The sequence below is a fragment of the Notothenia coriiceps genome, unplaced genomic scaffold, assembly GCF_000735185.1.
Source record: "Notothenia coriiceps isolate Sejong01 unplaced genomic scaffold, NC01 NC01_scaffold00037246, whole genome shotgun sequence".
NCBI classification, from domain to species: Eukaryota; Metazoa; Chordata; class Actinopteri; order Perciformes; family Nototheniidae; genus Notothenia; species Notothenia coriiceps.
The window spans coordinates 27,378,452-27,392,159 of NW_011369947.1; the positions used below are offsets into that span (position 1 = coordinate 27,378,452).

Below are 13,708 nucleotides of genomic sequence, written 5' to 3' on the forward strand. Positions count from 1 at the left end.
TCCCTAACTGTCGCAGCCTTTTTTAAAGAACTCGTTACAGACCTTGGACTGTAACTGTTAGCTTCTCAGCTGTGTCAAATGGTTTACTAGTGGCTTCTACAAAAAAAAAAAAAAAAATGTTGCCCTGATAGACGATATGAAGGGGACTGCTTGGCTTATGTTGCTTCTTGTTCTCTTGAGCTGGCAACTGAATCTTTCCAAGTGTACCAGCAATGCAAAAAACGAATAAAAATGACTAGCAATTCAAATGTGTCTTTGTAGTTTCTGTTGAAAGGTTGCTCACATTTTATTTTTCTTCATCGTGTGCATTGATACCAACTGAACCAAGACACAGCGTAAATACAAAATATTTTTAATGTTCAACTCATTCAAAAATAACATTTTCAATTCACAGAATTTTCCATATAACGAAGAAATGAAATATAGCATGTCTTAGGTATCTATTATGCATAACATTACAGAAAACAACATTTTGTGCGATTCCCATGTTTTCTACGACCCTCCTTGTCCGTTCACAGTTGACATCGAGGTTTCATTAGACGTCGACTGGAAACAGAAACAATAACAGAGTATTAGGAATAAGCAAATAGTCATTAAACAATACCATTTATATCATTACTGTGTTAGGTATTAGTGAATTGTGAAGCTTGTCTTTACATTAGTAGGAGGAGGCGTGTTGTCTGGGCTGGCATCAGCGATGGTGGCCAAATACACAATGTTTCGGTGCAGGATCTGTTGATATCTGTTAAAATAAAATCCGCAGCTGAAAGTACTCATCAGAAACGACACAGATAACAATACTCGAGAACTGTGCTCATGTGCAATTTTGAGATACTTGCGTCTTACAATGTAATGCACTTTTTACTTGGCTCTAATGTTCCTGGTTGATGGTTAATTGCTGATAGATTTTTTAAATATTTGATAAGCATATTAATTACAATTCATTGCTATATGGTAAAGTAAACCACACAACAGTACAGAGTACACAAATGATAAAAATGTACTTTATTAGTAGAAGCTATAATCCTAAAATACAACTAATATGTTTCTGCAATAATAAGAAACTAATATAAATAGTGTGACGGATACAAATTTGCACACGGAGTATGTATACACTATATGTACATTTACTTGATAAATACCTTTACTTATAACAGTAGTTTGTTTACACAACTATTGCTACTTGTATTCAAGCATATCTGAGGATTTCTTCCAGTACTGATATTTATAATCCAATGATATAATATGTTATAATGTAACTACTTAAAATAACGTTTGGCTGCATAGTGGGTACACTTAGGTTTAAGTAGATGATCTCGGTTCTACTAAAACACCTTAACTCTAGGATTAGTTTGACTTACTGAACACACTCCGCTGCTCGGCCTTTCTGCATGTATTCAGTGATGCATCTTATTAACTGGTCGTTTTCATCCAGCAACTGTAAATCAAAACGAAATATATAACAACGTTACCCACATACCAGAAGATAACTATGAATTATAATAGATGTTAGCAACAGTACATGATAATAAATCCCCTGTGTTTATAAGCTCACATTTTCCCACCGAACAGCACTAATTAATGCTGGTTTCGTTTTGTATGAATTGTAAACAACTAAGTGGTGATAGCTAGAGGCTACGGGGAGCTAACAGCTTCGTTTAAAAACCCTTTTATGGGCGTCTTACCCTCTGTATGGTTTCTTGGTTTACTTTAGCCTTCCCTCGTAGTTTCTTCGGCACAAACACAATCGACATTTTGTTGTAGCTGGTGTTATTTGTATCACTTGTTTATGTTTGCTACAGACCGACCGCTGTTTCCTCTTCTTCTTCGCGCGTTTTGTTAGAAGGCAGAGTTAATCTTGATGTACTTCCGCCACCTGCTGGAGAGCTGCAGTATAGCAACACAACACTCAACCCTGTTTACTATTTACTTAGTGGCTTAATAACTCTTGAGAAATTGTTAGTATAATAAGGATATTGTAACTTATTAAAAGTAAAAGTAATCAACGCTTTATTGCCCATGTGACTGCTATAATGAATTATACACATTAAAAGTACAAAAAGCTATGTTTGTCCAACCAATTGTTGTACATTTTAACAATCAAAAGGTTAATTCAAACTATTAAAAAAACGGGGAAAGGAGCTTATCAATGCATTTTACACTTTATTTTGTACATCAATAGTTTCAGAGAATATGAGTAATTCTAAGTCATTTTAGTGAAGTTAAACATACAATATTCCACTCTCAAAGTAGAAAGTGGCATGTCTTTTTAAGCAAGCACCACATGCAGGCTTCATTTATTAACATATACTAGTCTAGATACACTTACAATTACCAAGCACATTGTGTCCCTGGAGGACAACATGTTGAACCCTCCATGAACCGCCCTCTTGTGCCACCATCAGGCTGATTCATCAAAACTGACCCAGGAGCAGCAGTGAGCCCTCAGAGGATCCCAGTATTATCTGTGCACCTATCTATGCTATGTTTAGGCAATAGCATAGGTCTCAGATATATACAAATATATAAAAAACATGTCTATGAAGTGTTTTGCTCAAAATACAAAACAGATCTGATCACCCATTCTGCCATGCTTCATATCCCTCTATTTCACTTCCTGTTTCAAAAGTGCTGATTTTGGGAATAAAGCTTTAAAAAAAATAAAAAAGGAGGGGGCTGAGCTCATGCGGGACCCGGCAGCTACTGTCTAAACTAAATGCTGCCGTGATGAAACGCCATATCATGGATTATCAAGGATTATTTCTGAAACAGTATGGAGCTCAAAGGCTTTCTCTCTTGCCGGTTATACCACAAGGTGAGTTCCTTTTTATTTCCTGCTTCTTCACACACATGCTCTCCAGTACAGGTTAGCTCTGAGTGTTAGCCATGCTAATGTAAACACCGACCATATTACGTCCAAAACAGTCGGGCATTGTTTCTGATAGGTCCGTGGGTGTAAAGCCAGCCTACATTTCCAATATTACGTCATATCGGACGCAAATCTGGATCAGCTCCGTTGTTCCCCCGTTTTTAGAGATTCGGGTACGGAGGAAAAGAGAGAGGGTTTTATTTTCTGATTTTGGCCGCTACAATATCAAACAGTTAACAGAAACGTGCACTATTTGAACTATTTGGTCTGGTTCTGTACCGGGCCAGTGGAGGAAGGCTCCGTACTGCCGGGAAACGTCTCGCAGCCAGAGGGCCTGTTCAGTCAGCTGGTCCACTGCCATCCCCTGGTCCTGGTGGTTCTGGTTCTGGTGGTGGTTCTGCAGCAGCAAAGAGGCCAGCAGCACCCAGGGCTTCAGCACCATGTTCTCCTCCTGGAGCCGCACCAGCTTGTAGGCCGAGTCGCTCACGAAGCTCTGGACGTCCTCGCCCGGCCTCGCGGGGATGTGTCTGTAGACGATGGACATCGAAAAGTTACCGCCTCTTCAAAAGCCACACACANAATTTGAACAGTATCTTTTTAACTGTTGATTACCCTGAACGTATAATTCAACTGAAAAACCAATAAAAAAATTAATTTAATAAATGATACATTTAAATAAATAATATCAAACTAATAAATACCAATAAATAAGATCAACAAATATTTTGGAGGGCACTTCCATAAGACTACTAAACATATATAAATATGATAAATAAAAATAAATTAGACTAAAATGAATTAGATCAAATATGTTCTAGTGTACTGTCACAACCTAGCAAAGCTAAATAATAGTTGTTTTCGATTATGTTGTTTTCGTAATTGTGGCAGGCCAAAATTAAACATGATTAATTGCTCAGCCCTAACACACATACACACTTTTTGGCTAACACAGTTCTGTGCTGTTATGCTGTTATGTTCAGTCATTGTTCTTATGTTGAACATGAATACATTTACTTTGTAAGTAATTATGGGACGTATTTCTTCTTTCATAGCAATTTTCCTTTCTTGCCGTGAAATAGGTCTTAAATTCTATTCGAAGTGGTCTTAAAAAGTCTTAAATTTGAGGTGGTGAAACCTGCAGGAACCCTGATTAGAAGTCCATACTATCAGAAAAACATCTCATAAAGACATGCCGCTTGGGAATACGTCTACCCTAATGGTTTCTGGACTTTTCATTAGTCCTTTATAGCAATGCTCGAAAAAGTTAAAATCATTGGAAACAACATTGTAGGAAACATAAAAATGGCTTTACGGCTGTTCCAGACACGATCAAATTCCCCCGTCAGCTCAGGCTATTTATTAAAACGAATCGAATGCACAAGGTTTGTTTTTTTTTTTCCTTTTACAATGTGGTTCAAACTTAGTGTGGAAATGTTATGTAACTCTTACTCGTCACAGTATTCAGCCTCAAATAAATACAGAGCTTGTTACCGCGTCTGTCTGCCTGTCAGCACGGTCTGGTGGAGGTCAGGGTGGTGTTTTCCTCATTGGATGAAGGTTGGGATGTAAGATGAGCTCATGGTCCATGGAGACGGATTTGTTCAGGTTGGATGGCAGCAACATCTAACAAACACAAGCTCCAGCACTGACACCAGTAAACACCTGCTCATCCAATTTCCCCGGGACTCATCCTCCAAGTCGCCTTTTCACCACAAAGCCCGGGAGGCCTGCCCTCTCTGCCCTCTCATGCTTCCACAGCTGCCCTCCCTTCTTCTAATTTGGAGATTAGATCCAGGTGTGGTCGATAGGATACTACATCAGCTGAATGGGGAAAGCAGATTTTCTGACTCGTGGCGACGATGAGGCCGCTCGCGATGAATGAGGAGGAATGAGAAGCAGATGGAGCGAGGGTGAAAGCTTAAATGTCAACATGAGCTCAGTCTAGTCTTCCGGATGTGGTTTGTAATCCTCGCACTTAAAGTCCTTTTGATTCCATAGGGATTCTTCTTTTTTTTTCTCCCTCTATACCCCCAAACAACCAGACCAAGTTCTAGGAGTTTGAGCGTGCCCCTTTCATGATAGGGATCAGCTTTCTTTGCTTTATAAATCTTAGTGTTTACTTAGTTCCAGTGATGATGCGTATACACGGCAGTCGTGCACCCCTTTGAAAACAATTTGTAGCTGTGCCAAAATTAGTGATATATCCAGTTCTCAAGTGGGCGTTTGAGTTGTAAATTTGCTAGGCTTAGGGTTAATTTGTTTTCACACTTTGAGTTTCCTCTAGCGGTTCATTCGGCCCTTACCAAACACATAGAATGCTTCATATGTGCAATAATAGCGTTTTCTGATTGGATTTAAAAACCATGTAAGTGCAACTTTTATGTAAGAGAATGGGAAATCGGGTCACGGTTTGTTTGTGCTGCCAGGAGCCAGACACTGCATTTATCAGGAGTCGTCTGGACTGCACATTTCCAATGAGGCCCCCGCACAGTAATTCAGGAGGTAAACAGGACCATAACCGAGGGGAGGCTGTAAAGAAGCAGCCTCATTGTCACCTCGTCCCAACCGCCCTCCCCCTAACCCCTCCTCTTGTTGTGCATGCCTGAAGAGGTATTTAGGCACGCCATTCCTCCCTTTCCCTCCCCGCAAAAGAATAATTGGTGGGAGTCTGTCTGAAACAGCTGTGTACCCTTGCCTCAGAGAACTTCCTAAGTCCCCCCTCCCTCATTTTACCTTCCCACTAATAACAGTTCCCAAAGAACATTGGCTGTCAAAGCCCGAGAAATCTGCACATTTTCCGCCGCATCACTTGTGTCCTTGTTTGTCCCTTTTTGCTGCTCTGGATCATGTCTTACTGTTTTCCATCCCTCAGGGTTCTCGCTGGTCATGGAACGTCTCCAGTGTCCCTGACTTTAAAGAAGTGTGGTCGTGTTATGAAAAGTCAGGGAACTGGAAGTTTAATAAATGTGTCAGTAATATAGGGTCATACACCAAAAATACAGGAATATTGGAAAAACCTTCTTAGGGCATGAATGTCTTCTGGTAGTTTGGGGGAATTAGTATCAAGGACATGGCTGGAACCAAAACTATCAGATCACATTCAAAATTATTGTTTATCACTTTTATACAATTCCTCTCCCTTTCTCTAAATGTGCGCAGAACTTTAGGATTGTTTTTGTTCTTTTGTTTGATTCTATTTATTTAAATGTTGCAGATATAATCTATATAATCAACATATGAAATAATTTGAGGACATTCCATCCCAGGATCCTCCCAAGATGAACAAAACGGTGACATCAAAACCAAATAGATTTATAAAAGACATACTGAACAACAATTTCATTAAGATGATGATATAGGTGATAGAGAATAAACACAAAAAGAGAATATAATTCCTCTTTGGACTGCTGCGATGTTGAGGTTTTTTTTTTATCAATACATTTAACATCCACAACATACCACAGCATACCTTCACACGGTTTCTTTCAACAATTCATTTCCCTCTCCTCATAAAACACTTGGCATTCAGCAGCAGTGCATCAAAACATTTCGCAACACAGTATGCATCTACTCCTAGTGTCACAGATGAAAACTGCGTGTGCACCAAGCAATAACACGTCTTGGTTCATTTGTAAAAAGTGTTTTTATTCCCTGGGTTTAGTCTAATCCCGGCTGGTCCTGATGCGAGAAATGTTTTTGCATTCTTATGTTTTAAAGGGAATTTCAATGTGGCCATTTGTTAGCTTTACTAAAGAGTGCCTTTGGAGGGCAAATCATGTAGGTCATGGGTGAACTGTTTTACTTATGTTAAGGTTTTCTGCAACTTCAGAAGCTAACTAGCAATAGCACCATCACTGCACCATTCAAACAGTCACACATCTTATTGAAAGATCACATTGTAAATGTTTTTTTGTTTTTATTTCCTGTAGTGTATTGATAAAGCAAGAGACCTGCTGGATGCTGAGCTGACGGCCATGGCTGGAGAAAGCTACAGTCGAGCATACGGGGTAAGTGTTAGCTAAAATACTCAACTCCTGGCTTTACATTACATCACATACAGCTAATGCCCAAAAAAATAACATAACAAAAAAACATGAAGATACAAACTCCACACATAGCATGTTTGTTGAGTGGTACCTGCGTTCCAGCAGTCAGGAAGTAATGAGTCGATTGGACAATGCAGAGTGATGATTTAACAATGTACTAGATATGAATAAAACAACAGTTATTAAAGCGATAATTTATAAGTATTTATACATTTTTAAATCTCAGATCTTGAGAAGTCAAAAGCTTCTCCGCAGCCACATGTCCCTATTTTATTTTCTATATACAGTAATAAATTATCCGAGGATAATTTCATATAAAATAGCAGCTCCTCTCTTGCAAATGTTGTCAGGTAACATCAACATAAAAGCCATTTGATTCTTGTTGATTTACATTCGGTGGTTACAAATGGCAGCCAAGCGGGAAGATGACCAACCCTTTCTAACAGATGCTACACGACAAGGTCCAGTGGGTGGCTAACTGCATTTAATTGCAGCTCCTGATGAATTGACAAGCTTTAATGATCCTTATATTGCACAGAAGGGGCTTTCGCAACTGTAACAATGAATGTGTTAAAATTAAGGATGCATGTGTTTGTTTTGCAGGCCATGGTGTCCTGCCAGATGCTGTCAGAGCTGGAGGAGGTGATCCAGTACAAGCTGGTGCCTGAGAGGAGAGACATCATCAGGGAAACATGGTGGGAGAGGCTTCAGGTAACTGCAGTGCATAATATGAGGACACAGGCTTTAACACACACACAACTTCAAATGTGTAGCAGCTGTTGGGAAAGGTTACTGCTTCTAACGGGAATCATTACACCTTCAGTGTTGGGTGTAACGCGTTACAAAAGTAACGGAGTTACAGTAATATATTACTTTTTGCTGTAACGAAGTAATGTAACGCAGTACTAATGAAATGTGGGTAATATATTACCCGTTACATTTCTCAGTAACGCAGTTGCAACACATTTTAACCCGAAATGAAATGGTGTTTTGTTTTTTAAGAATTCCCTAACATCGTGAGACATTCCGACACCATAGAAAAATTGTGCGGGTAGATTAGTAAGCCTGGTGTTTTCCCTTCAGGCTCATCAAGATCCCTCCGCTCCGCGTCGGGTTCCCTGATCAGCCTGTCGGGTGTGCTTTTCCCCATAATGACCGCCTCGCTGCACATTATCCCGCTTATTGCACGGCCATATACTAAACAAACTACAGAGCCCATTCCGTGTTCCTGTTATTGTTTACTTCCTGTCTGCCTTCTTCTGGTGATTTATCTGACGTCCAGCGCTCCGTCTTTTAACCTCTTTCCCTTTCTCTTTCTTGATCCTCCTTAACAACCTTCATTATAGTCCTTGACAGTGGTCTGTACTACTGGATTAACAACGTGTCACATTTACAATCAGAATCGAGTATTCAACTAAGCCGTGTAATAAAAGTTAGCATTAACAGAAAGGTTAATGTTGTTGTTGCACATCACCTCACCGCATGTTTCTTGATTAACTACATACATACAGTTGCAAGAAAGAAAAAAAAAATGTGAACCCTTTGGAACTACCTGGATTTCTGCATAAATTGTAGGGATGCACCGAATATTCGGCCGCCGAAAATTATCGGCTGAAAATGGTTAAAAAGGCTCTTTCGGCTCTTTCTTTACGTTGGTAAGCTAACGTGTTGTTGTGATGACGTAATCAAAACGCGGCGACAAGCACGGCGCGCGACCATGCTCGCGGCTCACAGCCAACATGTCTGCCGCTTAGAGATATTTCAATCGCGCGCCGTGCTTGTCGCCGCGTTTTGATTACGTCATCACAACAACACNCGGAGGGTCCGCCTACGAGTGTGGAGCGGTGTGGAGGGGGAGTGGGCTATCAAGCCCTTAAACAGCGAGTATGCAGCGGTGCTGACTGGAGACCGGTCTCTACCTGACCGGTCTAAACATCCACTGATAAACTGCGATGTTAACAACCTCATGATAACCTCATATGTTTTAACTTAGGATGATACCTGTGTTTAGTCTAGAAAAAGGTAAATGTGTGCATTTCATTATAAAGTTGTGTATATTTACAGACCGTTGCAAAAACTAAGAAGCTTATAAACATCAGGTTTAAAACTAAAAGACAACACAATTAAAGATGTTTGGAGTTTTATTTGAGTTATTAATTTAAAATTTTTTGTCAAAGAGACGCTGATTTGAAACCGTTGTTACATACAGTTACGGCATTTCCTGCTTCTGCCAGAGAGAGGGGAGTTTGTCCCAAAGCTTGCCGCTGTATTTACTCCCTCCATCTGACGGGAGGGAGCCTCATGTGTCACTCCACGGAGTTCACTCCGTCACGGAGTTCACTCCGTCACGGAGTTCACTCCGTCACGGAGTGGGTAGGGTGTAGGGCGTGGTTTGGGATTGGGCCTCCCTCATGGACTTATTCTGGTGTGAACGCGATCTGAACTCAGTTCATGAGAACTAAAGAGTTCTCATGAACTGAAGTGGGAAAAGTACTGCGGTGTGAACGCGCCTCTTGTTTACTGCATTTCATCTTGAATTTAGTTTCCCGTGACATTAGATCTCCCTTAATCTGTAGCAACTCATAAGATAAGACTTTACTTATCCCGAAAGAAATTGTTGTACCAGAGTTATAAAATAGAATAACACAGCAGCATAATAACACAACTGGACACTAATGGCTCGTTTCCATTACAGTTTAGTAGTTGGGGCAGTAACTATAGTAACGCAGTGTAGGCGGAGCCGTGACGTCATCTGCCGTAAAGAGAGCAATTAAATATCTACAGGAAACATAGACGGTCACATAATTAAGTAAACATTAGTCAAAATGACCACTTAGGTTGTACTTTTTTTGAGGCATGTTTTGTCCCCCTAACTGAGTCACATAGTTTCATAGAGGCAAAAATAAAACGTACTTTAATCATCCTCTGATAAATTCACTTTAGTTCAGTGACATTAAATCTGACCTCTGTGGCAACCCATCGTGTAAAAATGGCCGCTTTAATCTCCTATAAACCTATACACACACAATCAACAGACACATTAAGACATAAATAAAAGCACAAGTAATCAATATAAACAAAATAACACTCACTTCGATATATTTGGGAAATGTACATTAGTGCCAGACTGTCCATAGCAGCGTGGAAAGGGTCTGGTGCTGGATTTGAGATACGCTGCTATGGACAATAAAAGATACACATATATGTGAACATGGCTTTGTAATTATATACTCGTGGCAATGTTAAAAGAGTTTGGTTGTGTGGTGTGTGTCCCAGGAACCACCCTAACCTGGCAAAGCCCCAACCTGTTTGAATTATAACACTATTTAACCAAAATCAGTTCAAAGTGAGAACGTTTTAACAAATACTTCACACGTCACCTGTACAGAAAGCCATTTGTTTTTTGTATAGTGTCAGAGTGTGTGTTAAAGCCCCCCCTTGTACGTGTCTGAGTTATGTTTTGTCCCCCTAACTTGACTCGGATCTATTTTTCTGCGTTCCAGCCAGCGGAGGAACACCTGGGCGGAGGAGCGGCGGATGAACTCTGAGACGTTCGGCATCCCTCTGAGGCACAACCGAGGACGAGGTGGTTTCCGCGGGCGAGGCTTCATGGGGCCCCGCGGCGGCAGAGGGCGGCCCCTCAGCCGAGGCTCCTTCGCGCCCCCAAGAGGACCCCCCCCGGGCTTCAGAGGAGCGTTCAGGGGCGGAAGAGGAGGCCGGGATTTCTCTGACTTCGAATACAGGGTAGGGAAACGAGCTTAGACATTTATTTATTTTTTTATTAGTCCATTTATTGAACGTGTTAGAAACAAAACAAACTATAATTATAACAAATCAGAATACCTTTACTCGGGGACATTGACGTTGTTACAGCAGAAACAGCAGTGGGGTGTGTGACGTAGTGTCACGTGACGTTGAGTTTAGAATTGAGCCGTCCCTTATAGATACTATCTCTTTACGTATGCACACACACCATTTTGAATTGCGCCGTCCCTTATCCTATCTCTTTACCGTCTCCCTGCCGACAGGGACACGCCTGTTGGCACGGTCCTTGGAAAATGCGGCGGTGTTTTTTTTATTTCCGTCACAGGAACGCGCTTTGACTCCTTCGCCCCTCCAACAGAGGGATGTCCTTTTTCCTTTTCGTCATTTCAAATGTTAAAAACTCTCGATCTCCTCTCAAATGATTTATTTTTGTGGACGCCCTCGGCTCGAGTTCAGGGCGTTCCGAGCTGAATAACAACGTCAAATGACGGCAAGACGCCCCCCTGGTGAAAACGCTGGCAACAACATTACAATCATGTAACAAAAGGCCAGCAAGGCAAAACCAAAGGCTGGGGATATCATGTTGTTATATGTATCTATGAGCTATTGTGTGGAGTTTTGTATCGAGTCCATTTTCCCCACTTTCTGCTGAGTTGTGTTTCTGTGCAATCTCAATTCATAAATAAATGTATTTTAAGTTCAAAAAGGAGATAATGTATGGATTTTCTAACCTTTTAATTGTTTTTCTCCACCAGAAGGACAACAAAGTGGCTGCGTAGGACCACACCCCATTTGAAAAAGTGTATCCCTTCATCATGATTCTGTCGAAAAATATTCTTTGGTCTCAACATTTGACGGAGAGAATGAAGACATCCAGTCAGTCACCAGCAGCGAGGTGGACTGCGTTACATCAGGGGGGGGTGGGGGTGAGAGTGCAGCTCCCTGTTCTCCACTTTGAGAATTAGGCTTATCTTTTAGTTTGTATTACTTTCAGCCCAGACGTATTGTTTTGAAAGCAGCGGACGGACGACAGCGTGTGAATACCTTGCTTTGTGTCTGTTTTTGCACCGATGGGAGTTTCTCACAGTCATGTGATTGATAGCTTTATTATTTTTACTTAATTTTCCCGTCGTGTACGTTGGCACCAAAATTCACTGCATTGCCTGTCGCACCGCGGTTTCTTTCTGCCCCGACTTACTTCGTTCGGTCGCCACGATTTCAGTATTTTTTTTTTTTTTTTTTTTAAACATCCATTATTTCTAAGTGAAATCAAAGCCAGCTTAAAAAGAAAATCTGAAGTGAACATTGTGATGAATGTATATCTGAGGCTCATATTCTACCCCGGCAAATTGTGGCTCGCCCTCCAGACTCACTCGGTGTTTTATTTTAGAAATGTTCCTTCAGTATTTAGCGTTTCGTAGATCATACTGTGACCCCTCCACCCTCCAGGTGAATAATGTCTGCTTCATGTTAACGGTGGTCCCCAATCGGTAGGATCAATGGGGTCAAGCTTTAGTAAGCATTCGTAGTCTTTTTTCTTTTGACCGGGTCTGTCTTTTTTTTATATGTATAGTTGACGAAACAAAGCATTCCCATGATTTGTGTCTGTGAAAAGAGGAACATCCGATACTATAAATGCCTTTAGAAGTTCTTAGGAGACAGAAATAATTGCGTTATTTCAGATTTAAACCTGCAGAAAGACCTTACAACGAGTCAGATTTGGGAAGAAATGCTCCGCTACATTGCCAAATAAAGCATTTAATTGAGAGATGATCATTATTAGACTATACGTCCGAAACGTATCGAGCCATCTCTTAAAGCATGTTCCCTTATTCCGTTATCGGCTTCCTTTGAATTCTCTCTAGAGTCGTGTCACCTGCTGTTATTCCTCTGCAAAACGGATCATTTACTAAAAATGGGAAACCCTTGTCTGTGATTTGAACGATGTCTCGAAACGTATCTGTTCTGCCGTTCCTTGGTTTTGTTTGTAGCTCCTCTTGTTGCATTGTTGTGAATGGCATTGTTCTCTGGAGTGATTTCTGTTTTTTACACACTTGTGAACAAAGGGACGTGACCTGGATGTGGTGCCAGTCGATTGGGAGGGGGGGGGGATATAATAATAATAATAGTTCTGGCTCTGATTCGTTAGTACTTTAGGGAGTGCCTTCACAGTGGTGGATTTTTACAGCTCTCCCTTTAACTTAAAAGTCAACAAACGTATTGATAGCACTACAAGGCGAGGCTAGATCCTTCTCAGTAGCTGTGGTTTGAAACTAAGCAGCCCTGTTTGAAAATATTAAAATGTGCTTTTTGACTGGATATATATTCCTGCTGATCACTGCATGACGGCCGTAGAAACCATCACTTCACACGGGGCTTTCGCAATAACCAGCAAGATTGAATTTGAGATAGAAAAAGTATTAAAAACTGACATGTTTTCATATGTTTGTTACTCCTTCCAGTCACTGGAATTGTGAACCAGGAATTGTTTTCATGAGAATATCAGCAAATTCAGTTTTTACGTAAAATAAAGAGTTGTACAATATTCATGTCTCTGGTGTTTTTATTGTAATGTTCCTTGTCTGTCAACAGAACCACTACTTATGCACTGTGTGTTTCTCCAAGTTTTCCTTTCAAATAAAACCCAATAAGCGGGATAATGTACATGTACACACATTATCCCGCTTATTACAAGGCCTCATCCTCAACAAAGTAACGACATCACTCCCAATATTGATTTAAATGCTTTTATGGATTTAAAAAATAGTTGTATTGATTTAAATTGACATGCATCCGCTAAGAAAAATAGTCCGTTGTTACACGTAGCAACGGTAGGAAGGCGGAGCTTTTTGATTATACATATAGATTTGAAAACATCGTTGGTTGCTTTAAAAGTAGCACAATTCATTATGTCAAACCTTGGAAAGTATCTAGATATCCCTGCCCTAATGCCAAAGGAACTGCACACTGAATATGTTTGGCCGTGTGATGTCTATGTCTGGGCCGCTGCGTAAAAAGGAGGGTTTCT

At 40.6% G+C, this 13,708-nt stretch overlaps 1 protein-coding gene and 1 long non-coding RNA gene across 2 annotated transcripts; one reads left to right on the top strand and one right to left on the bottom strand.

The window, feature by feature from the left end:
- Nucleotides 1–336: 336 nt before the first annotated feature.
- On the bottom strand, nucleotides 337–1,872 carry ss18l2 (ss18, like 2). The gene is made up of 4 exons (XM_010795398.1): nucleotides 1,686–1,872; nucleotides 1,362–1,438; nucleotides 658–742; nucleotides 337–546 (listed from the first exon to the last, which is right to left on the bottom strand). The coding sequence occupies exons 1-4, from the start codon at nucleotides 1,752–1,754 to the stop codon at nucleotides 493–495; spliced, it is 285 nt and encodes a 94-aa protein (XP_010793700.1). The 5' UTR covers nucleotides 1,755–1,872; the 3' UTR covers nucleotides 337–492.
- An 8,503-nt stretch (nucleotides 1,873–10,375) lies between these two features.
- LOC104966216 (uncharacterized) lies at nucleotides 10,376–13,225 on the top strand. Its single transcript, XR_800645.1, has 2 exons — nucleotides 10,376–10,659; nucleotides 11,436–13,225. It is a non-coding gene; the product is annotated as an uncharacterized lncRNA (long non-coding RNA).
- Nucleotides 13,226–13,708: the final 483 nt, after the last annotated feature.